Raw genomic sequence first — 27,340 nt, 5'->3', positions numbered from 1 at the left:
GGGAACTGAGGCACAGAGAAGTGAAGTGACCCACCCAAGGTAACCAAGCTGGGATTAGAACCCAGGTCTTTCTAACTCCCAGGCCCGTGCTTAATCCATTAGGCCACACTGCTTCTTTTGCCTAATCTGCAACCCCTCCCCCGGCTCTGGGGCAGGCTTGCCGGGTCAGCAGGGTGGTCGAGGAAACAAAGTCTGGGTCGCAAAAGACAGCGGGAGTGAAGCCCTGACCCGTGTGGATGTGGCAGTGGCAGGAGTGAATTCCTGACCCGTATAGACTTGGCAGTGACAACTGGGAGACCTGGGACGATATGACCGCAAACTTCCTCCTGGCGAAGACTGAAATGCGTGCGCTCTAAATGCCCTAGCAGCCCTGAAATAATTCAAACGAAACCAAGCCCCCCTTACAAAGCTTAAATTTCATCTATGGGCAAACTCGATCAATTTTTCCTTTAGGTCTGTCAAAGGCTTAATGAGCACAGTTTACTCAAGTGAGCAGAGATGTATTTCCCCAACTGGCTTGCCGTATGCCACCTGCCAGGATTGGTCCCGTTACTAGGAGGAATTTGTGTTCGTTAGGAGGGTGCCCAGGAGAAAGCACTGATGCTCCGACCCTCTGGGCCGGGCAGGGCTCACGGACTTGGCCTCAGGCGTCTCCTAACAGGAGCTTTGAGGGGCTGGAGAGACGGGAATCCCGAAACTAGCTCGCTGCCTCTGTGTCTCTCTCTCAGCCTGCGCTTGTCTTTGCATCTCTAATTTAAAGTCAGATTTTCCATGCTTCAGACCGTCTTCTGTTCTTGACCCTCGGACCTTAGGTTTATAGAGGTGCCGCCTTTCAACTGAGGTGGAAATGTAGCCCCAAGTCCCAAGACGGTTCATTCATTCATTCAGTCGTGTTTATCGAGTGCTTACTGTGTGCAAAGCCCTGTACTAAATGCTTGGGAGAGTACAGTGTAACAGTAAACAGACACATTCCCTGCCCACAAGGAGGTCATGCTTCTTGTGCTTTTGTAGGGTGCACATGCAGGGAGGTTGTCCTGGGAGGGTCGGGGGATCGGGTTCGGCGGCAGGAAAATTCAGATCGTTTCCATGGGTAAAATGAATGAGTCTGGGGCAAGAAAACCCATCGGGACTCTGCTTTGGAGAATCAAGCCAGACCAATCGCCTGCCCTTAAAGACAATCATCTGAAATTAATTGAAGTCAGATATAGGTCATTAATGATGCCCTGGATTTTTGTCAGTCACCTTTTTAAACACACAATCACTGGGTATCAGTGTCAGTTTCAAAAGTATTGACTGAGCATCTGCTGTGGGCAGGGCACTGTACTGGGCGCCTGCTTGGAGAAGAGCACTGTAATGGGTGCTGACGACATCCAGAGTGCTCTACTGGACACCTGATGTGTGTAAGCACTGTACCCGAAGCCTACTGCGTGCAGAACACTACGCCATAAGAAGCAGCGTGGCATAGTGGATAAAGCATGGGACCGGAAGTCAGCAGGTCTCGGGTTCTAATTCCGGCTACACTCTTCGTCTGCTGTGTGGCCACAGGCAAGTCACTTCACTTCTCTGTGCCTCAGTTCCCTCATCTGTAAAATGGGGATTGAAACTGCGAGTCCTTTCGGGACAGGGACTGTGTTCAATTCGACTGGCTCGTATCCACCCTAGCGCTTAGTACAGTTCCTGGCACATAGTAAGCACTTAACGCATACCATGATCATCGTTATTATTTTTATTAGAACACTGTGCTGGGTGCTGACAGAGTGCAGAGTGCTGTACTGGACACCTATTGAGTTCAGTGTGCTGTACGGGATGACCCGTATTCAGAACGTCGCACTGAATGCTGTAGAAACGTCACAGAGAAATAAAAGAAGTGATCCCTACAATGCAAGAACCATATGGTCTAGCAGATTTCCTGTGCAGATGGGTGGCCGAGCCAGACAGGTAATCAGACTTTTTGGTCCCGTTCCCTCCACAGCTGGATGTACTGGACAGACTGGGAGGAGGATGAGATCGACGACAGCGTGGGCCGGATAGAGAGGGCCTGGATGGACGGCTCAGAACGGCAGATCTTTGTGACGTCCAGGATGCTGTGGCCCAATGGCCTGACCCTGGATGGCCAGACCGGAGCACTCTATTGGTGCGATGCCTACTACGACCACATCGAGAGGATCTTCCTCAATGGGACCAACCGGAAGGTAAGAGAGCGAGACTCCGGCCTCTGCCTCAGCCTCCGTCCTGGCTCCCGTCCTGGCCTCTGTGCCATCTTCTCCTCCGGCCTCTGCCCTATCCTCTGGCCCAGCCTCTCCTTCAGCGCTCCTCCTTCCCCTCACCTGTCCACAGTGCTAGTCTGTCAGAAGGTTATGGGTTCTAATCCCAACTCCACCACTTGCCTACAGTGTGACCTTGGGCGAGTCACTACACTGGGCCTCAAGTCACCTCATCTGTAAAATGGGGATTCAGTCAGTGAGCCCCACGTGGGACGGGGACTGTGTCCATCCCGATTTCCTTCTATCCCCCAGCGATTAGCACAGTGCCTCCCACACAATAAGTGCATAACGAATGCCATAGTTATCATTATTATTATTATTATTATTATTATTATTATTTCCCCAAACCCCAAGGAGTGGCGGTGAGTGCAGAAGATGATGTTTGCGGTTATTTTTATCTCTCTCAGATGAACACCGAGAGCCAACCGGCCAGCATAGCCCTCTGTGAGAGCATGCCAGGTTCAGTCTGACCCGGTCCAGTGTGGGCTGCCCAGAGGGCCTAGGGTGATCTGGCCCGGCCCGGGGTGACCTGATGCCAGGGGTTGGAACTAGCGTGTCCTGAGCCCGTGAGCCGTGGCAGGGAAGCCAGAGTCGGCCGGAAGCTGCCTCCCTGCGTTTCTGAGCAGGCCTAGCGTTGTCTCCCCAGCAGAGCAACTCGAGGTCGTCCACCTGACCTGGCCTCTCTCCATCCTCCCACAGCAGGAGCAGCTGTGGGACTGGATTTTGGACCCACAGATGGTGGCAGAGGAGGCCGGGCTCTCCTGGCTCGCCTCCCAACGTGTTTACCCTGGCACCTGATAGGGTATAAGAGGGTAAGATTGTGAGTCCCATGTGGAACGGAGACTCTGCCCAAGCTGATTTGGTTGTATAGACCCCAAGCTTAGATCGGTGCTTGTCCGATAGTAAGCACTTAACAAATACCACAGTTATTAGTATTCAGCTCTCAACGGGCTCCCCTCAGGCTCCACTCCCAGCTCCTCCCCAGCGTCCACCCCTGCCTGTGACAGTCCGGTGGGACGGGGAGAGGGGTTGGCAGGAGGCTGGAGGATCACTAGTTTCGATAACCCCTTCTGGCCAACGCCCGCCACCAGCGTCCTCCCCCGAACGCCCAGGCTCTGTGCGCCCCTGCAGGTCATGTACAGCGGGAAGGAGCTGAACCACCCCTTCGGGCTGGCCCACCACGGGGACCTGGTGTTCTGGACCGACTACATGAACGGCTCCATCTTCCAGCTGGACGTGACCATGGGGACCGTGGCCCTGCTCAGGAGGGAGAGACCGCCTTTGTTCGGACTCCAGATCTATGACCCTCGCAAGCAGCAAGGTAGACCCTCCCCACACACGGGGCCAACTAGTCTCCCCTAAAGCTCCATCTATCCTCACGATTGAAATGTAGGGGTCAGAGAACCAGCGTGGCCTAGTGGATAGAACATGGGCCTGGGATATTTGTCTGCTGTGTGACCTTGGGCGAGTCACTTTACCTCTCTGCGCCTCAGTTCCCTCATCCATAAAATGGAGATGGAGACTGTGAGCCCCGTGTGGGATATGGACTTCGTTGAACTTGATTACTTCGTATCTACCCCGGCGCTTAGTACAGTGGCTGGCACATGGAAAGCACTTTACAAATATCATGGTTAAGGGAAGGTAATAAAAGAAGATCGGCTATCCCTGAAGCTCGTCATTACTTGTTAACTGGGGGCCTGCTGTTTACCAGCCACTTCCCCATCCTAGCTAGCCCAAGCAGGAACTGGGAGGGTGACTTGGAGGGACAGTGGAGTATTTGTTAAGGGAATCAGTATGGTCTAGTGGAAAAAAAGCACAAGACTGGAAGCAGGTGGAACCTGGGTTGGAGCCCTAGACCTGCCACTATGTGACCGAGGTTTGGAGCGCGGGCCTGGGAGTCAGAAGGTCATCGGTCCTAATCCCGGCTCTGCCATTTATCTGCTGTGTGACCTTGTCCAAGTCACTTCACTACACTGGGCCTCAGTTACCTCATCTGTAAAATGGGAATTGAGACGGTGAGCCCCACATGGGACAAGGACTGTGTCCAACCTGATTTGCTTGTATCTACCCCAGCACTTAGTACAGTGCCTTGCACATAGAGAGGGCTAAACAAATACCATCATTATTATTATTATTGTTATTCTGGGCCTTAGTGACCAAACTGTAAAATGTGAATGACATAGACTCTGGTGCCCAGACTGAGTCTGGGCTTATATCTACACCAGACCTTAGGAAGACTCTTCCTATGAGTGATATTCGTCTAGTGTCAACTGAGTGGCACCGTACTATGTACGGTACAAAGTGTAGGAGAAGCCATGAGCGGGTTCCCTGACCATAGTAAGCTTGTGAGCTAGAAGATGGGTTTGCAGTCCCTCTTAGGAATGCCACATAGTTCTTTTATAATGCAAGGGCAGCATTCCCAAAACCCTGCTCTAACGAAACTTCACATCACCGTTTCTCACCCCATATCTGACTGCGGGGAAAGGCACAGGGCCAGGCCCCCCAACGCAGTGGAAGGCTGTAGCCGAATGAGCCCGTGTGGGCAGAAAAATGTGTCCTCATTCCACCACCGCATCCCAACCCCATCGTGTGATCTAGTGCAACTGACCGGTTAAATGTTTTCTGCCATACCACCACAACAGATACAACTGGGTCTCCATTGATTAGGTGACCATCTACTGATTCTCCACTGCAGCGGGAGATGGGGAAAATATGCCTGGAAATTCCAAATGCAGCTGCTCTTATCAGCCCTTGGACAATGCTATTTTTATCTCTCTCTCTCTCTCTCAGACACACACACACACACACACACACACACAGAGTTTTTCTGTCCTATCCATTCTCTTCGGCAGGGAGATGCATCTCAGTAAATAGGCAGATTGAGGGATGACTACCTGGGAGATTAAAAAAAGCTGGAAAGAAAGATCAAGGCTGTGGATTTGTGATTCTGGCCCCTCTGTTGTGTTGTATTGTCCCAAACACTTGGTACGTTGCTTAGTAAGCACTCAACAAATATCACTGATTGATAGATTTCTCCTATTCACCGGGAATTGGAAACCTAGGTCTCCCGACTCCAGTCAAACATTCACACCACTGAACTATGAGACGTTGGATGAATTTCTTTTCCTTTTTCTCTTCTTTTTTCCCTTGTGAGAAACTGCAGAGTCTACATTTAGCAGAGGAGCTAAATTACTAATAACGTGGTAGGGTTGAGTTATTTGGGATTGTCCATGATAGAGGCAGTTGGCCCTCAGGTCACAGTTGGTACCCCCCGGTGGAAAGTTGAAAACATCTTCAACTCATTTATTGCTTTTCATGGCTGGAGAGTGAGGAGTAATGTCATTATTCATGGATATAGAGCCCACTGCAGCTGCGTAGCCATCAGATGCCGATAACCCAACTATTATTTGTTGTGTGTGGTGTATGCCATTTTGCATCTTACATTCTAACTTGTAAATGAAAGAAGGAAATGCAATTGGGCATTAAATGAAGGATTTTATACTTTTGAGTAATAAATTTTGGGATCTTCCGTCTACTAAACAAGGAGAGATGCAAAATTTCCAATTATTTTAGATGCTCTTTGTTAGACGATGACCGGGCCCCAAATAATTTATCTATTCCATTCCACAGAATTCACCTGAGAAGTGTAAGAAATAGACTGCCAGGATTGTAATGTGCTCCAAGGACTTGGAAATTCCTGGGCAGCCTCAGATTTAGTGCTTAAGCCACATCCACGGAATTGGGGATTGAATGTAGAACAGGCCTTCTCCGTATGGACCGATTCCCTAATGCCAAGTTCTCCAAATTTCCCATCCCCGCCGTCTGCCCCTAGATCCCTCATCGTTTGTCTCTCTCTTGCCGGGAATTCATTCTAATTGCCAAAAGCAAAATGCTGTTAGATAGATTGAAGAGACGATTCTTTTTTCATGGGGCTCAGCCACCTACGTAGTAAACTCGGGGGGCTGGGGACTGGAATCTGGGACCACATAAGAACCAGGGCTTTTTTTTTTTCAAATGAGTCAGAAGGAGACTGAACAAAGTGTAATCACCCCAGGGTTCAGAAAGGGACACTCAAGGCGTATCCGGAATTCGGCACTTACGGAGCATACTAATTTTGGGCGTTTGGTGCCCAGGATGATTTCCATTGAGTTTGGAGACTGGTGAAAAGATGAAGTCATTGAGATTGGACTCCTCTTCCCGAACTACCGACAAAGCCCTACTAATCTGTGTGCTGGAGTTAAATATTTATTGCCCAGAGCACAATTTTATGGTCTATGTTTTTCCCCACTCTTATTATTCTCTCCATAACACATCCAGTCCCCGAGGCTGGCAATATAATAACCTATCCTGTCACTTCAGTTGCACTTTTTGCATTCGGACTTTAACTGCCAGTATAATTCAGGACCTCTTTTATATTTTTCTGTGGTGTGGCTTTAAATAATTAAATGCACTTTATTTTTAGGAGTCCTGTGAGTTGGGAGGTATAATCCCAAGTTATTGATTTAGATCTGGTGTGAAGCAGCCGGTGCTCCTCTATCAGGGGCTGACGTTTTTCTCCCCCTCAGGGCCCGGTGGCCGTCGGTGACCGCCGGCTGCTCCGGGCTCTGTTGCGGGGGGAAGCCACGGATGGACGCGCGAAACCCCTCAGTCGCAAGCTGCTTCTCCCCCGCTGCAGGAGACAACGCCTGTAGACTCAACAACGGGGGATGCGGCACCCTGTGTCTGGCCACACCTGCGGGCAGAGTTTGTGCTTGTGCTGACAACCAGCTTCTGGACGAGAACGGTACAACCTGCACCTGTGAGTTTCCTCACCAAACCCACTCTCTCCCCGTGTGGCCGAGTGGGCTGGACCCAGTGGGGTGGTGGCCGGCCCTGAGACAAGGGTTCTCACGGTGGGCTGAGGGGGCCAAGGAAGCCGGGAGTGGGAGGAGCGCAGAGAGCGGTAAGTTTAAAGACAGACCAGCGGGCTCCCATCTGAGACATGAGGGGTGGCGATTGGGCCCTGTGTCCGTGGCCTGGCATCTTCGGACCCAATTGTCTCACCGGGGAGGAGGCATCCTCAAGGTGGGACCACCCCATACTGTCCAGACTCTTGCCGAATAGGGCCTGCCAAAGGAGGGAGAGGCTAATGTAATAGTGCTTAGAACAGTGCTTGGCTCATAGTAAGCACTTAATTACCATCATTATTATTATAGAATAGCATCAAGAATATTAAGTGTAGAAGTACTTAGTACAGAAACAGCATGGTCTAGTGGAAATCAGGGGCCGGGCAGACAGAGGAAGTGGTTTCTAATCCCAGCTCCACCAAATGTCTGCTGTGCGACCCTGGTCAAATCACTTCACTTCTCTGTGCCTCAGTTCCCTCATCTGTAAAATGGGAATTAAGACTGTGAGCCCCATGTGGGACAAGAGACTGTGTCCAACCTGATTAGCTTCTCACTAATGTCTCTTGGACATTTGATATTCTCCCAACCCCACAGAGCATATGTAAATATCGTCAGGTACGCATTATATATTATTTCTTTGTATTAATGTCTGTCTCTCCTTCTAGGCTGGTAGCTTGTTATGGGCAGGGAAGTGTCTGCTAATTCTGTTGTATTGGACTCTCTCAAGCGATTAGAACAGTGCTCTGCACATAGTAAGTGTTCAATAAATATTACTGATTGACTTATCGATTATGGGTCTGCTGCAGTCCCCCCCGGCGAGACCCTTCCCGACACCTGCCGGCCCGCGGAGTTCCGCTGCAGAAACCGACGCTGCATCCGGGACCGGTGGCGTTGCGATGGAGATGACGACTGTTTGGATGGCAGCGACGAAGACGCTGTGACTTGCTGTAAGTGCTTCTGGGAATACCCAACCCCGGTCTCCGCCTCTTCCTGATATTGGAGTGGCTGGAAAAGGCTTGTGATTCCCACCAGACCCACGAATGATGTTCAGGGTTTATGTTCAGGGCAACCCTCTCTGGGTCAGCGGGGAGAACTGATGCACTCCTGCCTCAGGATCTCTAGACTCCTCCTCCTGTCTGTGGAGGGGGCAGAGGGGTAAGCACGGACCTTTCCCTTGGGTCATCCTGCTATGAAAGTTCCCCCCCACACCCTGTGTCTACTGTCAGGATCCCCAATCTTGCAGAGGCACGGCCAAGGGGCCCTTCGATCAGTCACTCAATAGCCCAGATGTACCCATCGGAAGCCCAGGGCAGGCCTGCCGGCTCAGGTGATCACCGATCCTCCTCGGTCCCTTTGGCCCCAAGTTCCAGGAGGTGCTGCCTCCGGAAAACCAAACCTGGACACTGGCTCAGGCAGGCACCAAGTCCGCCTCGTGAACCGGGGGCCAACGGGGACAGGGATACTTGGTGGGGGCTGGGCCGAGAGGGAACCCCTCCCCTCTGGCCGTTCTCAGGCCTGATGTGAAACTCGTAGTCTGGTCAGAATGCTGGGGTGCGTGAGGCCAGAAGTCCGGCTGGCACCACCATGGGGTAGCCCCGGGCACGGAGTGGGATTCCTCATATCCCTCTGGCCCGTTCTCACCTCGCATGAGTGGCTCAAACCCGGGTCCTTCTGAGGCTGAGGATGGTGGGGGGTGGTAGCGCCCCTCAGCAACATAGAAAAAAATCCCTCCAGAAGAACTGAACGGGGGGGCGGGGGGGTAAAATCATCACCTGTTCCATCCGAGCAAGGTAAATTACCTGGACATGCAATTAGAAACGCTTTCAATCGAGAGATTAATTAGACTCGAAGGTTCAACCCTCCCGGGAGAATCTAATTGAACGTTCAAGTTTGACTGTGGTTTTCGAAGAAAATAAAGCTTGTGGGGGGTTAGTCTGCATGCATAAAATTCCCTTTCCTCACTCCTCCCCCTCAGTTTCAGCTTACACATTTTCCAAGTAATCAAGCCCAGTTAAGGGGAATCTTTCAGAACTGCTATTTTAAGCTGTGGGCCAAAGTGCATTCAGTGCTCTTGTGACCCAGAGCTTGGCCCTTTGCAGGAATCATGGGGCTGTGGAGGGTCTGCCTCACCCCTCTTCAGCCTCCCCTGCCTCTCCACGGAGTCCCATTACTGACCTAGGAGCTCACTGTTTCCAGGAACCAGAGCTCTCACCCCGATCAGGGCCAGGCCTGGACTAGACCCAGGCAGGGTGAAAAAACTGCAGGGCCAGAGGGTCTATTTTCTGATGGCCATCTGTCTCCTCCCCATCTGATTTTAAATCCGCTCTCCTCTGTGGTTCCAATCGGCCAGCCTGTGAACTCGTTTTGCGTGACCGTCGTATTGCCCTCGGAGGGTTGGGAGCCAAGGTCAGAGGGTCACTAGCAGGCTTCCCCCAAGTCTTTTGGGGTTCTAGCTGAGAGCACGTCAGCTGATTGGGTCTTCCAACCAAGGATGGAGAGAACTGGGACAATCAATCGCATTTATTGAGCCCTTACCATGTGCAGAGCACTGTTTTAAGCCCTTGAGAGAGTACAGTATAACAATATAATGGACACATTCCCTGCCCACAAAGAGCTCACCATCTAGTGGTGCAGACAGAAATTATTATAAACAAATAAATTCTGGATATGTACAAAAGTACTGAGGCTCGGGGAGGGAGGCTAAATAAAGGGAGTAAGTTAGGGCGGCACAAAGGGCGTGTAAGGAAAGGAAAAAAGAGCTTAGTCAGGGAAGGCCTCTTGGAGGAGATGTGCCTTCAATAAAGCTTTGAAGAGGGCGAGAGTAATTACCTGTGCATATGAAGAGAGAGGGCGTTCCAGGCCAGAGTCAGGACGTGGACGGAATAGAGGAGATCAAAATAGAGCAAGTAGTTTGGCATTAGAGGAGCAAAATGAGCAGTCTGAGTTATAGTGGGAGAATTGTGAGGTAGGACGGGGCAAGGTGATTGAGTGCTTTAAAGCTGATGGTAAGGAGTTTCTGTTTGATGTAGAGGTGGATGGCAACCACTGGAGGGTCTTGAGGATGGGGGAAACGTGGACTGAATGTTTTTGTAGAAAAATGATTCGGGCAGCAGAGTGAAATATGGACTGGAGCGAAGTGTGGACAGGAGTGAGGAGAGGTAGGAGGCTGGGAGTTGAGCAAGGAGGCTGTTACAGTAATCAAGGTAGGATAGGATAAATGCTTGGATTAATGCGGTAGCAGTTTAGATAGAGAATAAAGGGAGGATTTTAGAGATGTTGTGAAGATTGAACTGACCGGATCTAGTGATAGACTGAACATATGGGTTGAATGAGATAGAGGAGTGAAGGATAATGGCATACGGCCTTGGGGTCCCTGGCCCCCCGCATTCAAATTTCATGATGTGCAACCCAACCCTCTGAAGGTTCTTTCTAGCTAAACAAAGAGGGTTTTCTGGAAAAGAAACAGGAAAAACCCATATTTGTGTTGTACCGGGATGGAAGAATGACAAAGCCGTTGGTTTTACATCCCAGCATAGGGAGGCTAAGGACAACTCAGAAGGGTTTTAGCATTGTGCTTTATACAAGGACATGAGCATCCTGCATGGATTCAGGCTTCAGTCCCTCTGTACTTAAGCACGGCGGGTGGGGGGTGTGCCATAAAGAAGACCCCCGGTTGCTTTCAGAGTGTGAAACTTTAATCTCTCGCTGGGAAATGATTGGTTTCTAAAATATTAGTTGCTTGGCCTTTTGAGAGAATTCAATCAGTCTCCATTTCTCTACTCAAATTCTGTATTATCCCACATTTACAATTCAGTTCTGATCATAAATGATGAGTTCTCAACATTCTGGCTAAAACCTCCACCCTCCCCCTGAACAAGTGTAATCAATGCTGTGTTAGTGTAACGGTTTAGACATTGAAACTGTCGAAGTTGTCTAGATCTTGAGTGAGCCACAGCCCAACAAACTAGTCGACTGAGATGCCATTTTCAGTAACCAGGTATTTTTGAGGTAGTCCAGCGTCTTTTCTAACGGAGAAATGGGTTAGCCATGATAGGGGAGGTTCCATTTGCACTACAAGTGGCCATTCCCCTGGGAATTTTGCTATCGATATCATTATGGGGGAAATCCATTGTGCCTGTTGGCCCGTGAATGCCATTCAGTTAACCAGGTTTGTGCGTTTAGCAGATTCCAGCCGATTATGGGCTCGAGAGACAATCATCTGTTTCTTCCCTAGTCAATCACAGCTGTCCCGACGATCAGTTTAAGTGCCAGAATAATCGCTGTATCCCCAAGAGATGGCTTTGTGACGGAGCTGATGACTGTGGCGGGAACGAAGATGAATCCAATCAGACCTGTGCAGGTAAAAGCTTCCGGGCTTCAAGGAAGGGACTTCATCCAAACTCATTTCCCAGGAGCACCCTGGACTTGACCCCCCGTCGGTTCCTTCAGGCCTCGGGCCTGGTGATTTCAGGGTCAGACGGGTGCTCGGCTAGGTTTCCCTGAGGTCTGCAGCACAGATGGTATCTCCCTAAATCCTGGAACTTGACTGTGGTACACCAAGGAGGTGGACAGGCAGTCTGCCAGTCAGGGGTATTTATTGAATGCTAACTGTGTGTAGTAGAGGTACTAAGCACTTGGGAGAGGAAAATAGAATTAATAGACATGATCCCTGCCCTGTAGGAACATACCATCTAGCAGCAGAGATAGAAACTTAAAGAAATTACAGGTAAGTGGAAGCAGTCGAGATTTAAGATCTTCACACAAGTGCCAAGGGGAGAAGGTGAGAGCAGACTTAAGTGCACAGGTGGTGCAGAAGGGAGGGAAAACACGGTGGGGAGATGAGAGATTAATCGGGGAAGACTTCACAGAAGAAATGTGATTTCAGGAGGGCTTTGAAGATGGGGAGAGCCATGTTCTGTGGGATGTGAAGGGTGAGAGAGTTTCAGACCGGAGGGAGGATACAGTAGACAATGGTGGAGTCGGGAATAGAGTCCGTCTTCTGACTCCCAGGCCCGTGCTCTATCCGCTAGGCTATGAGGCTTCTCTACCGGTGCATCTGCTCATCATGTCTGGAAAGGCTTGCAGGCCATTAGTTCTTGAGACCAGCAAAAGAAGGGCCACTTTCTGATCTTTAACATTGCGGCCAAGTCCCATCCGATCTGAGGTCTGAGAAGCTGGTCCCTGCCATGGGACACAGAATTCGTTTTGGAATTGAAGTTGGCGACAAAGAGGAGGAGCGATGGAAAATGGTTCTCCTGATGTCCAACACAGTGTTCTTCACGGAGTCCGTGCACAGGGAATACCATTGATTGATTCATTAGCCAGAGATACGTGGGACGTGGGCACCATGCCAATGGTCCTGGTTCTGCTGAGAAAAGAATCAGCGTGGCCTAGTGAATAGAACCCAGCCCTGAGAAGGATCTGGGTTCTAATCCTGGGTCCACCACTCATGTGCTGTGTGACCTTGAGCAAGTCACTTCACTCTCTATGCCTCAGTTCCCTCATCTGGGGGACTGTGAGCCCCATGGGCGACAAGTTATTCCAACCTGATTAGCTTGTATTCCAACCTGATTAGCTTGTATCTTAGCACAGTGCCTGGACATAGTAAGTGTTGTTTTTTGGTTTTTTAATGGTATTTGTTAAGTGTTTACTATGTGTCCAGCACTGTTCTAAGAGCTGGGATAGGTACAAATTACATAGGTCAAACACAGTCCCTGTCCCGCATGGGGCTTGAAGTCTAAATAGGAGAGAGAACAGGTACTTAACAAATACTTTTAAAAAAGAGGCAGAGACAGCAGTTAAAGTTCAGTGCTTGGCAGGATGAGGGTGGAGTAAGCCTCCAAGGATGATGGAAAAGTCTTGGTCCAGAGTATCAGGACTCAGCCTGGGTGCTGCGGACACTCCCTCGGGGACCAGATGGGCTCGGCGGTGCCCTCACCCCAAACTACAGTTCCAGAGCCGGAGGGCCGGGCTCGAGCGGGCAGGAGTAGAAGAATCCCAACGGCCCAAGGCCTGATCTTGATTTATCTCAGCACTGTCTCTGGACTCCTGCGGTTGAGCCAGCAGCACCTGGAGATGGAGGAGTTGGCAAAAGCCACTGCGGTCAGCGTGACAGGACAATCACAGCCCAGCCGGAGGACACTGTAGCCAGAAATCCCCTCTCCAGGTGCAGCCGGCCCCTCCTCCTCCTGGCTTCCCCTCCGTGTGGAACCAACTGTGTGCGCACAATCCATCTCTGTTCATTAAAAGCTGGGGAAAATGTAAATCAGCTCGCTCTTCCCACAGAGGCAGAAAAGAACTTTTTTCCTTCGTGCGTTCATGGATCAATTTCTAGACCCACGCAGAGCCAATGAGGGGGTTTTAATTTCACAATCGCTTTAACTGAAGTGGGGTGTATTTAAACTTTACACAAGACAAACCAGCTTGTGGTCTCCAAACAGAAAGGGAATCCTTTTCAGGCCTGCTGGGATTAGAGAGAGGCCGACTTCATCAATCAATCAGTGGTATTCTTTGAGCACTTACTATAAGCAGAGCACAATACTAAGCACTTAGCACTTTACTTCATGCCTCCAACACCTTAAACAAGTAGTAGTACTGTTTACGTCCCCTGCCTACAAGGAGTTTACACTCTGAGTGGGAAGACAAATGTGGAAATTTCTAAGCTAGAGTAGTAGGTCAAACATAAATTATTGAATAAAAATAAGTATATGGAGATAAACAAGGGAAAGGGCCACCCATTTCCCCCTTTCCTTCTTTCTCTCTCTTACTTGCATTCTCTTTTCTCTTCTCTCCCTTTCTCCATATCTTCCCCCTCTCCTTCCCTCTTTCCCCCTCTACTTTCTCCATCTCTTTCCCCCCACTCTCTCACTTTGTCTTTCCCATTCTTTTTCCTTCTGCCCCCCTCTCTCGATCCATCTCTCCCTCTGTCTCCCCTCTTCCCCTCCCTCACTCCCTTCTCTCAGATCCTTCTCTCTTGTGTCTCTCTTCACTCCTTTCGATGTCTCTCACATGCCCTCATCTCTTATTGTTGTCCACTGCAGCGAGAACCTGCCAAGCTGACCAGTTTTCCTGCGGGAATGGGCGCTGCCTCCCCCGGACGTGGCTTTGTGACCGGGAGGACGACTGTGGGGACAATTCTGACGAGATGGCATCCTGCGGTAAGTCCACAGGTGAAACTGGGAGTGTGGCCAAAGTATGGCGTCACCCTCCTCCACACAACCCGAACCTGGGACCCCTCGGCCTCAAGAAGGTTGCAGGGGAAGAAATGTGCCAGACTCCCTTCTGAATTGCTTGTATCCACCCCAGTGCTTGATACAGAGCCTGGAACACGCAGTAAGCACTTAGGAAATACCACAATAATTATTCTAGGGCATTCGTACCGCTGTCTGGCTCAGGGAGACTAGGCAGGTGACATGCTATCTTGTTTGGCTGGAAGGCATCTTGGGTAGCCCACGGTTGCAGACATTTTCCCATTCCTGGAAAAGTCCAGGGAGAGCTCAGCCTGTGAGATTAGCTAAGACACCATGAATGGGAAAGCAATCAGGGATATTTATTGAGCATTTACTATGGGCAGAGCACTGTACTAAGCACTTGGCAGAGTAGCACAGAGTTAGTAGATACGGTCCCTGTTCTCAAGGGGTGTACAGTCTTGTGGAGAAAGAGACACAGGCAGCCGTGATGGTGCCCGTGTATGATGCAGCTAAATGGTCCACACCTCATTTGCTCAATAGTCGGTGCCCCGAGTACGCGGTACATGGAGAAAGGTATCTTTGGGGCCTTCGGAGGGTATCTGAGAAGAACCAAAACTGTAAAGTGCACGGCTTATTGCGCTCCGCTTGCTTAGGGAAAATGAACAGATGGTTCTGCTCAGACGCTGTTCTGTCTCCCTGCCTTCTGACTGACACAGTTCCTTGTCAGTTTAACGTAATTTATCGGTTGGAATTTATTTTTCAAATCGCTTTCTGGTTTACCTATTTTGTGAGGGCATATGGTAGAAGCATATTGTTACATAAAGTTACAGATTTAATTACCACTTCTAAATTTACCCAAACATAAAGAATGATGTGTAGTCGCACACCCATTTATTTCACTCTCGTTTGTTGGCAGTATATCCAGGGTAATGGACTGACCCGGCTCCTTCGACGTGGTTTCAGGAGTTGGCTCCCGGGGCTGAGGAAGGATAGGAGCCCCATGTGCCTGGCTTCTTGTTGCCAAGGGAACTGAGGGGTTGGAGCAGTCTTGGTGTGAGGAGGAGCTGAAAACATGGGGCCCCCAAATGTGGGTGGCTGCAGCGTGGGCAGGGGACAGCGTTGGTGGGATGGACAGGGAGAACATAGAACTGTTCCCCGAGGCTCATCCCTCCAGGTGAGTGGCTCCCACTGGATATGGAGGGGAAACTCCTTGTAGGCAGGGGACGTTTGACAGTATTATTTGCTACTTTCCAAGTGCCTAGAACAGGACACCGTGCCAATTGGGCCCTCAAATGCTGCACCCGGCAGTAGCAGGTTACTACCGCTGCTAATTTCTTCCCATTAGCTTAACCAAATCTGGCACTGCTGTTCCCAAATGCAGTTTTCATGAAGCCGCTCTCTGAACCAATTGCTCACGAGTGAATTGACTGAGGAAGAACGGCTCCGAGTGAAGGTTGGAGAGGCGGCTGTTGCTGCGGCTGCTGATTCAGGACGGCCCGCTTCTGGCTCGAGTGGCGTTTGTCGTGGAAGGAGGGGGGCGGGGGCCCTGGGGCCCGTTTCAGGGCCTCACCCTCATCATTCCCAGTGTCAGCACACAACTGGGAAAGAATGCCTCTCATCGACGGGTTAGCATTCTCTGCACATTAGTCGGGGCGCCGACGGGAGAGGCTGGCAGGCAGCAAGGGATGTGCCGGCTAACTTGTGTATGCACCATGAAGAGAACGCTTGGAGAATTTCACGGGAATCTTGAAAAAATCCAAAAGGTTTTTGCATTCCTCCCCTGCGGACAGGTCTACCTGTTGGTGAGGCATCCGAAAGCGTCGAGGAGGGATTTCTGGGAATTCCCTAATAACTCCCTAATGTCTCTTCTGGACATCTGGGAGGAATCTGGTTTCAAACAGGGCTGTGTCAAGAGAAAGCCCTCACACCGACTGGCCAGGCTCACTCCTATCCTAGGCAGACACCAGAGCTCCCACACCAGCAGCAAACTTTAATAATAGTAATTGTGACATTTGCGAAGCACGTACTCTGTGCCAAACCCTGTACTGAACCCTGGCATCGATACAAGAGAATCGGGTTGGACATGGTCCCTGGCCCACGTGGGGCTCACAGTCTAAATAATAGGGAGTAAGATTTAATACCCATTTTGCAGATGAGAAAACAGAGGCCCAGAGAAGTTAAGTGACTCATCCAGGGTTCCATAGCAGGCAAGTAGCAGAGCTGGGATTAGAACATAGGTCCTCTTACTCCCAGGTCCCTGCTCTTTCCACTAGGTTACAACGCTACTATTTCATTTCATCCATCCAGTGGTGTTTTCTGAGAAGCTACTGAGTAAGCCTTCAAAGCGTTATTGAGGGCACATCTCCTCCAAGAGGCCTTCCATTTCCTTTTCTCCCACTCCCTTCTGCATCACCCTAATTTGCTCCCTTTATTCACCACCTTCCTCAGCCCCTCAGCACTTTTGTACATATCTGCAAATTTATTTCTATTAATTTCTGTCTCCCCACTAGACTGTAAGCTCGCTGTGCGCAGGGAATGTGTCTGTTACATTCTGCTCTCCCAAGTGCTTAGTACAGTGCTCTGCACACAGGAAGTGCTTAATAAATACCATTGATTGAGTTCCCAGCACTGCATCAGTCTCTCAATCGATGGTTTTGTTTGAGTATTTACAATGTGCAGAGCATTATACTCCTCTTGGGAGAGTACAGTGCAATTGGAGTGAGGGTTGGGGTGCATACAGAAGATGTACCTCACACTCCCTGCCATCAAGGATCTCCCTCTGTCAAGGAACTTGTACATTAGGGAAGAAAGGTGAGGGACATTATCATTATAATTACTAATAATAATAACAATGATATTTGCTAAGTGCTCACTATGTGCCAAACACCATGCAGTGCCCTAGGTAGACACAAGATAAGCAGATTGGTTACAGTCCCTGTCCCATATTGGGCTGACAATCCAAAGGAGAGAGCTAGCAGGCTTTTCATCCCCATTTTTTAGATGAGGAAACTGAGGCCCAGACAACTTTGGTGGCTTGCCCAAGGTCACCAAGCAGTGACAATGTTTACTGTGCATGTACACACTGTACTGAGCACTTGAGAGAGTGCACTAGAATTAATAGACCCAATTCCTGTCCTCAGGGAGTTTACGAAGGGAGAGACCAACCTTCAAATAATTTGCAGGTAGGAGGCAGAAGAAATGGATATGTGTGCTTGAGTCAGTTTTGAAATAATAGGTTAAGTCGATAAATTTGGCAGTGCTAGGGCTGGCTGTGAGTCCTCATGCAGAGTAGGGGCAGGAGGGGGTGGGGTATTGTCTGAACTTCAGAACTTGGCACTGTGCGCAGCAGAAGTGAGAGCCACATTCCCTCTCCGCAAGGAGCTTACAACCTGATATTTCTAAGTTGCTCAACTTTCCATCTTCCACATTTTCTGTCTGCATCCAGTTTTTATTCCCTCGTTTTATTTGGAAGTCAAAGTGTGCAAGAGACTAGAGTTTTTTGTTTGTTTTTTTTCCTGAGTACTGCTAAGAAAAACACCTGAGATTGGAAAAATCCCCTAAGGAAGCATCCAGAGTGTGAACAAAGCAGTAAAAGTTAGAAGGTTAATTCTGTTCTGTTTATTGGAAGACCAAGTTGTTCAGCTCCCCGGGCTGGGAGAGTTGTTTCCCTTAATTGGCGTCCACTTGTTGAAGTATCGGTGGGAACATTCGTTTGGAAGCTGGATTATCGAGAAAGGTATTTATTATCACTCAAAAAAGGTGCCTCGGGGTGCAGAGAAAAGCCAGAAGGCAATGACTTTGCCAAGTAGACTGCAACAAAGTGAAGCAGTCAGGGTTTTCAGAAACAGAATTAGAACCAGGAGTTGAGGTTCGGTCTCTTCGTGGCATGGCCCGGGGGTACCTCGCTGAGTGCTTGCTGGACTGAGCTCTCTCCGCCCACAGTCGATTCATTCAGGTGTTAGTGGGGACAGGCAGAGTGGCTTGGACCTGAGCGTGGCTCTGGTTATTGCATGGTTATTGTGGGCAGGACAGATAATACAGTAGAGTTGGTAGACACGATTCCTCCCCTCGAGGCGCTGACAGTATAGTCAGGGAGACAGATATTAAAATAAATTACAGATAGAGGAAAACCGCAAAGATGTTATAAATGAGAAAAAGCGAGAAAAAGAGCGATATTCTAATGATTTAACAATAATGGTTATTTCTTAGGGGCAAACTTAGGGCCAAACACTGTGCTAACAGCTGGGCTAGGTATAATCCCATCCAATGAGACATAGCACTAGTCTCATATGGAGCTCATAGTTAAAGGGGAGAGAGAAAGAAAAAGGACAAATATTTGTGTCTGTGAAAGATCAAAAAGGGAAAGTTGGTAACTGACCTTGCCCCATGGGCTCCTGGGTCTCTAGTTCAAAACGATGAGAAGGGTGGTTCTACATCAAACCAGCATCCAGATTCAAGATAAAATACGTGCACAAAATATTCTTCTTCATGAAAAAGGTGACGAGAAAGCCAACGGGGGCACGTGGTGAGTGCTTGGAGGCCAGGAAAGCAAAGATACCTTTTCTCACTCCCACTCAGACTCTGAGCACCATGTACAGTCTTGGCACATAGTAAGTGCTTCATAAATATCTTCTGTAAAATGCACCTTTTGTTTCCTTCTTCTGGGCTGGGTGAGATTCTTCAGCTCTCCGGGGCAAGCACACCACTGCTAGCAGCATTTTCTCGTATGAGTTTGCAAAAGAAGAGGAAGATACAGACACTATTCGACTTCTCTCTGAGAGAGGCAGCAGCAGCTGACTGCAGGAGGTTCCATTGTTTCGCTTCTGCGTCATTTTTCATTCCATTATGACAGATTCAAGGAGAATATTGGAATTTGCTCACAATTTTGGCATAGGGCAATCTCTGCTTAGGAACTGATTTTCTCATCAGGTTTTACATTGCCCTGCTCGATGCATGTAATCTGGCTAACAGGGGCTTCAGTGAGGAAGAGTTTAGTAGAGGTAGTGGTATTTATTGAGCTCCTACAGCGGGCAAATCACTAAACTGGGCACCGGGGAAGAATCGCCGGGGAGAATTAGACTCTGTCCCTGGCCCCCAAGGGACTCCCGATGCCAGTGTTGTAATTCAGTTGCCCCAGCGGAACTTGTCAGGCGGGGACCAGTGTGCAAGTGGCACTGAGCCAACCAGGCTTTGTCCTTTACTCGGGGAGATCCTTCATGCAGGTTTTCGGTCCTGAAGGCTCTCGTCCATCACTCCTGACAGGCGAATCCATCATCCCAACCAAGGTGGCTTCAGCTGCTAAATGGCTTCTGTTCTTCCTGAACCTGAGTCACTGGCTGATGCCAAGTGGGCATGAGGAGAGGAGCCAATGCTCCCGGGACTACTTGATGAGGGAAATGGCTCCTCCTGGTGATCCGAAATGGTCAGGGCCCCTTCCTGGAAGGCCTGGCACTGACAAGGTGTAGTCGGGGAGGAGGGAGGGAGGGCTGAAGCAGCCCTTCATTTGCAAATTAGCCACCAAATGGATATAAATTATCCATACATTAAAGGTTACTTTTACCCTGAATTATTCCTAAAATGCCCTGGGGGGCCTTGTGTCCAGCCTGCTTCCAGAGACCATGGGGTGAACAATGGCTAGCTAATCTATAGGTGTTCCGGTCGACCCCTCAGGGCAGTGCATGGTCCAGGAAATGGGGGCTGGGAATGGACCCATAGCCAGTGGACCTGGGGCTGTCACCTCCCTTCCCACCTAAGTCCACTCTGGTCCTTGGCAGGCCAATGACCTCTTGGTCATCTGGTGCATAACACTGAAAACCAGCTATTGTGTCAACGGGAGAACCACCGTGGCCGGAGGGCAGTGCCTCAATCCACCGACCATCGCCCGGATCTCACGTGTGTGTGTTTATGAGTCCGGTCCTCACAGTGCCGGGCCCTCCTGCCAAGGAGACAGCCATTTCCCCATTGTCCTTGGGCCAGTGGCCAGGCGAGAGGGGGCTCGGTTGCTTTCGCCAGCGGACTCCATTTGGAGCCTTGGAAGGTCACCAGCACACGGATCTCCCGTCTCATTCACAGAGTTCCCGACCTGTGACCCGCTCGCTCAGTTTGTCTGTGGGAATGGAAGATGTATCAGCAGCAAGTGGCGATGTGACTCAGGCAAGGCTGGACCATCTGGGGAGTGTCGGGGGAGGGCAGTGGGTGGGAGCTGGATCGCCTCTCCTTGGGATGATCAGTCGGAGGAGGGGAAAGAGTGGGAGGGTCACTGGGGCCTGAGCGGCAGAGCTGGGGTGAGGGCTGGAGTGGCCCTGGGTATGGGAAGACCTGGATCTCACCACTGTGGCCCCAGACCTAAGGGAAACCTCACAGGTTCGGGGGGAAGGAAGGGGGAAAGCATAGACTGAAGCACTCTCCCATCCTTAGATTGTGCTGTTTGGAAGCCAGACTAAAAAAGTGGGAAATAGTGGCCTTCCTCAAGATGGTGGCGAATGCAGTGGCCTACATGATAAATGTTTATTTTCCCTCCCCTCATATCTGTGTGAATAATGGTCATGATGGTACTTGTTTAAAGCTCAGTATGTGCCAAGCACTGTGATAAGCCCTGGGGTAAATGCAAGATAATCAGATCGGACCCAGTCCCTGTCCCACCTGCACCTCCCGGTCAAAGAAGGAGAACAGGAATTTAATCCCCTTTTTACAGAGGAGAAAACTAAGGCCTAGGAAAGTTAAGTGACTCGCCCAAGGCCACACAGCTGGCAATGGACAGAGTCGATATTAGGACCCAGGTCCCCCAAGTCCCAGGCTTTTTCGACTAGATTTTCTCTTCCTGTGGATAATGGTCCAAGTCATCCGCATCCTTCCCCTTCCCTGTTGTCGCATCGCCCCTTCTCCCTTCCTACCCTCCCCATTCTCAGCTCTCCTCTTCCCCTCCAGAGGAGGGATGCTTTGCCACTGAGGCAGGGTGAGGAGACCATTGTAGATTTTGCTTTTCTCCCCGAGACAGCCTGGTGTCAGGGGACGAGCAGGGAGGGGCAGGGGGCAACCAGTCTGCCCACCATCCTCGAGGGCACCGCTGCTTCCCTCCAGTCTCGTGGGCCCCTGGGCTCTTTAGATGACTGTATGAGAGGCAGTGCCCAACTCTGGGGAGCACGTGGCGAACTGAGAGGGTGGCTCAGGCCCGCCCCCAGCCCTCCTCACGTGGCACATCTCTTGTTGTGGTTCCCATCTCCAGACGACGACTGCGGCGACGGGAGTGATGAGCTGGGCTGCGTCCACGCGTGCTCCGACGGCCAGTTCCGCTGCTCCAGCGGCCGCTGCATCCCGGGCCACTGGGCGTGTGACGGAGAGAACGACTGCGGGGACTTCAGCGACGAGGCACCGGCCTCCTGTTCCACAGGAGGTGGGTTGTTTTCTGGCTGGCTTACTGTGTGCCAGCCATTAAACTAAGTGCTGGGATAGTTATAGGATAATCAGCCCACATGGGGCTCACAGTTTAAGTAGGAGGAAGAACAGATGAGGGAACTGAGGCACAGGGAAGTTAAGAGATTTGCCCAACGTTCCCCAGCAGACAGGTAAGTGAGCCAGGATTAAAACTCAGGTCCTCTGACGCCCAGGCTCTTTCCACTAAGGCTCAGAATGAGTAGGAAAGGGGCATGTTGGGAATTGACAGACTGTATGGAGGAGGGAAATGGGCCAGCAGGACAGTCTCCCTCCCCACTCTTTTCAGACCTGGTTCCTGCCCTCCCGTTTCCCTTCCCTTTTCCTTTCCCTCCTTCCCAGTCCTTAAATGCTTTTTCTCCCATCACAATCAACCCACCTCTCCACTGTCCTCTTTCTCTCTCCCTCTTTACATTTCCCACTACACCCATGAAAAAGCCAAGAACAGCATTAAAGAAAAGCGCCCAAATTAAACACATTTGACTTTGCCCCAAAGAAGGCAGGGACCGTGTCTAATGGAAGGCACAGGCACCAAACGATGCCAATTTAGAAAGGAAAAGAGTTATGAGATAGGTGGAGAGACAAAGAGTGGAGCGCATGTCAGGGAATGTTCACAAGTGCCTGTGAGGTCTGCTGGGGCGGTGGTTGGAAAGCTGTGGCCCATCACTGGTATTTATTGAATACAACAATTACTGGGTGCAGAGCATTGTCTAAGCACTTTTTTATGACTTTTGTCAAGTGCTTACTATATGCCAAGCACTGTACTAGTGCTGGGATAGGTACAAGCTAATCAGGTTGGACACTGTTCGTATCCCATGGGAGCTCAGTGTCCCCATTTTCCAGATGAGGTAACTGAGGCATAGAAAGTGTCCATTTATTCTTATAGTATCCTAAGCACTTAGTACAGTACTCTGCAAGCAGTAAGCAACTGAATGAAATGAATGAAAAGTTAAATGACTTGTGGACAAGTGGCAGAGTTGCGATTAGACCCCAGGTCCTTCTGGCTCCTGGGTTCTGCTCTATCCACTAGGCCCCGGTGCTTCTCTAGTGCATGATACGTTCGAGTTGGTAGATGTAATCTCTGCCCTCATGGAGCTTATAGTCTAGGAGGGTAAAGGAAATAATTTAGGGATTCTTGGGGATTTGGGGAAGGAAAGAATTTGGAGTAGGTGGGCTTTTTGAAAATCTCCGAAGCTATTTACTAGCCAAGGGAGCAGGTAGATAGATGCCATTTGTAAACCTCCCTCTCCTTTATTCAGGGGTGTGTGTATGTGTGTTTGTGTGCCCATATGTGCTGCGTGACCTTGGGCAAGTCATTCCACTTCTCTGAGCCTCAGTTACCTCATCTGTAGAATGGGGATTGAGACTATAAACCCCACATTGGATAGGGATTGTGTCCAACCCAGTTTGCTTGTATCCATCCCATCACTTAGTACAGTTCCTGGCACATAGTAAATACTGCACACAAACTGCAATTATTATTATTGCACACACCCGTGTGAGCTTTACCCAAGCTCACAGGCTGGATGTTGCCTCAGGTCACCCAGGTGACCTCATGGCTGAGCCGTTGGAGCAAAATGTGGAAGCCGTATGGGCGAGACTGGAAGGGAGGCTCCCTGGAATCGGTGCAAGCGTATGTCACTCGCTGTAGCCCAGCGGACCCTGCCTGGGTGAGCTGAGTTCCCTGCAGAATTCACTCAGGTAGGTTTAGGCAGAAACAGAAAACCTGCTACCTGCTTGTTCTCCCAGGGCCTGGCGTTAGTGGCAGATGCCGGAGTCCCCCGGCACGGATGACGGATGGGCCTTAGTTCCGAGGCTTCAGGACCAGCCTCTGTGCGGAGCGATTGATTTAGTGATCGGCGGCTCGCACCGCACCCATACTCCCTTCCCTGCCGGTTGTGTTTCCACCAGGATGCGGGTTGTCCCGGCCCCGTAGGTTGGCAAGGGAATAGCACAGGCTGAAGGAGCCCTGGCAGGAGAACAGCACAGGAAGGAGGACATGTGTGGTTTTTGCCCAGATTAGCCATCTCCAAGCAGAGTCGGGATTAGAACCCAGGGCTCCCAATTCAGTCAACCAGTACATTTGTTTTCAGCACTTGCCATGTGCAGAACACTGGGCCTTGCCTCTGGGCCATCCAGGGCCCAGGTTCACCCCCTCCCAACAATTTAGGCACTTTGGGAGGAGCAGGAACTCATTCAGACTACCAGAGAGTCATTTAAAGCATCAAGGTCTCCACCTTACCCACAGTGCTACCATTCACTACCTCCCTCAAGTGCTCTGGATTAGTTACTGCAGCCTCCAAAGTGCCTGGTTTATTATCAAGGAGAGACAGTATTATTATTGTTACTATCATCAATAATGACAACACTAATACTATTTGTGAAATGATTACCCTATGCCACAAACTGTATTAAGCGTGGGGTTAGATACAAGATAATCAGGTCACAGGCCTTGCCCTATATGCTGTGCATAATCAAAGTGCGAGGGAGAAGAAAAGATTTTGAATCCCCATTTCACAGTAGGAAACTGAGGTACAGTGATTTTAAGTGACTTTCTCAAGGTCACACAGCAGACAAGCAGTAGAGCTGCAATTAGAACTCGGATCCGTTGATTCCCAGGCCCGGGTTCTTGCCACTTGGCCATGCCGCTTTCCAAGGAGGGTAGTCGTTGATGTCACTAATCTAGTCTCAGTGCAGGCTTTTTTCTATAATTGAATCATGTCCTCTTTCCTCTCATCCTCTTGCTAGAGGAAAGGTTTGTTGAACACAGCTGGGCCTTCCCGAAGTGAACTCCGTTTCTCTTGCAGTATCTTTAGCTACTCCCTAGGGCCAATTTTGATTTAGAAATGGTTACCCCTCTTTGTGCTGAATGATTCCAACCGGAGTCTGTTGGGACCGAGGCACGGAAAGTCAGTTGCTTCTCTTGAACATACTGGAATGTTCCTTTGCTGTTTTCGTTCTTTTCTCTGAAAAGGCACCTGACCTGGATTTATAGACATCCTAGTCCTTTCAAGCCTCCTGTTTGGATTACTAACAGGGGAGATTTACTGCCTGCTGTGGCCTGTAAACAAGCTGGGACCACTAGAACAGCTGTGATCTCTTATTTATACTCCCAATAAAAAGGAAAAAGAAGTTTCAAATCCAGCCCATCATTGACCTTCCATGTTGATTCAGGATGAATAATCTTCATCCAGTTCCCAAATCCATGAGGGTGTTAAGACTGTCGCACTATTAATATGACCACTCACAGGCTTATGCTTGTGTACACAGGCCTTTGGCTCTTCATTTTTTGCCCTTTCCAAGGTCTCTCTTTCCAGATTTCCCACTTGGTCCCTTAGCCCTGGCTTCTGAGTCACTCCCTCCATTCCCACTCTCCACCAACCAGGAGCTGACGGCATCTGTCCTTCATATTTTCTCCCCATTTCGGAGGGTACAATTCCCGAATACACCTCTCCATCCTTGATCCTCCTCCTTGCGTTCCATCTCACACATCAGACCATCGCACTAAGCAGAATGAAGCCCATGTCACCATTTCCCGGAACAGCCCCCTCTCCTCTTCCTCTTTCTCTTTTTCCCTGCCTCTCCCAAATCTCAGGCTCTCCTCACAATTTGTTAGTTTCCCAACTCCCACTGGCCACCACCAGGCAGAAGTTTTTCCTGTCTGTTGTTTTCTGACTTTCTAATGGATATTTCTTCTGTATGAGGGATTTCTACCTTGGATGTCCTCTTAGCATGGAGATTCCAGTCTGTTTGCAGATATTCATCTCTAGGACTGGTGCTTGGGAAGAGCTCAGATGATAGTACAGTGCTCTGCACACAGTAAGTGCTCATTAAATATGATCAAATGATTGAATGAAGAAAGTTTGTGTTATTATTATTAATTGTGATATTTGTTGAGCACTTGCTATGTGGCAAGCACAGGGGTAGATTCGAGATAACCAGGTTAACCACAGTCCATGTCACGCAAGGGGCTCTCAGTCTAAAGACTGGGGAGACCAGGTATTGAATCCCCATTTTACAGGTGAGGAAAGTTGCCTAAGATCACAGAGCAGGCAGGGGTTGACCCGGGATTAGAACCCAGGTCCTCTGAATCCTAGGCCTGTGCTCATTCATCTAGGCCTGGTTGGTTCTAGTTGTTAACAGGAGCTCCTGCTCTAGTCTAGTGATTTGTAGCAGACAGTTTGGTTGCTTTGGAAGTGATTTTCAGTGGGAATTGGAAGATGCCATGATGACTCCCTCTGCCCCTCCCCTTTCCCCCCATTCCCACCACCCAGTGTTTGAGAAGTACCACTCTGCTAAGATTATGAGAATCACTGTTCTGACTTTAAAACTCCAAAATTTGTTTGAGGGAAAATTGTCCTGTGACCTCCTCTTTGACTAAAGAAATAAATGATCTGATTTAAGTTTCCATTCCCCTAAATTGAATCCCTCTCCTGAGATTATGATAATATTTAGACAGCCTAACACGGTTAATTATTCATTTGCAAGCAGTCAGTTTTTTGAGGCAAATCATTTTTGAAAACATCATTTTGACCAGCAGCCCCCGAACCTCAGTGTTGAGCTCTGCTAACCGAATATCAGAGGTTGGAAATAGAATTTGAGGGAATTATGCGGATTCATTCTGGAGGAGAATGTATTGGAGGGAGAACATGAAAACCAAATGGTCTTAAAACACGTGTAAAGACTCTTCCAGCAGCTGCCGGCGATCCCTAACACTCAAATTTGATAAGCGGTTGTCACTAAGGGATGTAGTCGGTGAGGCGACAACTTGTGGTTAGGAAGATGCCGGCTGCAGGGATCATGGGCCTTCCCAAACAGCCAACCAAGCTCTCCTCAATCTCTCTTAAGGGTGTATGCTTTCATTTTCTCTCTCCCTCCCACCCTCTCTCTGTCTCTGTCTCTCTCTCTTTCTCTCTCTCTCTCACACACACACACACACACACACACACACACCAAAAAAAAAAAATATGTACATATATACTTATACACATCATCAGGCCCAGTGTTCCAGCCCTGGCCCCTTTGCTCTACAGAGACTCCCGGCTGGGGAAGAGTTTTTTTGTTTTGTTTTTTTAAAGGCATTTCTAAGTGCTTAATATGGGTCAGTCACCGTACTGAGTTAGGGTAGATATAAGATAATCAGGTTGGACACAGTTCTTTTCCCACATGGGACTCACCATCTTAATCCCCATTTTGCAGATGAGGTAACTGAGGCACAGAAAAGTGAAGTGACTTGCCCAAGGTCACACAGCAGGCAAGGGTGGAGCTGCGCCTAGAACCCAGGTTCTCCTGACTTCCAGGTCCTTGCTCTTTCCACTAGGCCTTGCTGCTTCTCTGAGTTTCTGAGCCTCACACCTGCATCCCCCACCATGGTCTTCCCCCAGGGCTGGGTCCGAGTGGGAGATCCTCTTGGTCCTCCTGCAGCATCTCAATATGGTTCCAAGAGCACCTTCTTCACCTTTACCTTATATCTACCCCAGTGCTTAGCGCTTAACAAATACCAAACCTGACCACCTCCCACGGGACAGGCAGCCCTCCCTGATCCCAAGCCCCGGGCCCCAACCTTCTT

General features: G+C 49.7%; 1 protein-coding gene across 1 annotated transcript in view; it reads left to right on the top strand.

Annotated features, from left to right (window-relative positions):
* The window catches only part of LRP1B (LDL receptor related protein 1B), a 389,846-nt gene that overhangs the window by 132,481 nt on the left and 230,025 nt on the right, over positions 1-27,340 (top strand). The window contains 8 exon segments of the mRNA XM_029072223.2: positions 1,973-2,192; positions 3,396-3,585; positions 6,940-7,062; positions 7,957-8,097; positions 11,385-11,510; positions 14,191-14,307; positions 20,413-20,493; positions 21,566-21,733. Coding sequence (XP_028928056.2) covers positions 1,973-2,192; positions 3,396-3,585; positions 6,940-7,062; positions 7,957-8,097; positions 11,385-11,510; positions 14,191-14,307; positions 20,413-20,493; positions 21,566-21,733 — 1,166 coding nt within the window.

This window comes from Ornithorhynchus anatinus, chromosome 9 (assembly GCF_004115215.2).
Source record: "Ornithorhynchus anatinus isolate Pmale09 chromosome 9, mOrnAna1.pri.v4, whole genome shotgun sequence".
NCBI lineage: Eukaryota > Metazoa > Chordata > Mammalia > Monotremata > Ornithorhynchidae > Ornithorhynchus > Ornithorhynchus anatinus.
This window is presented reverse-complemented; position numbering and strand designations above follow the sequence as displayed.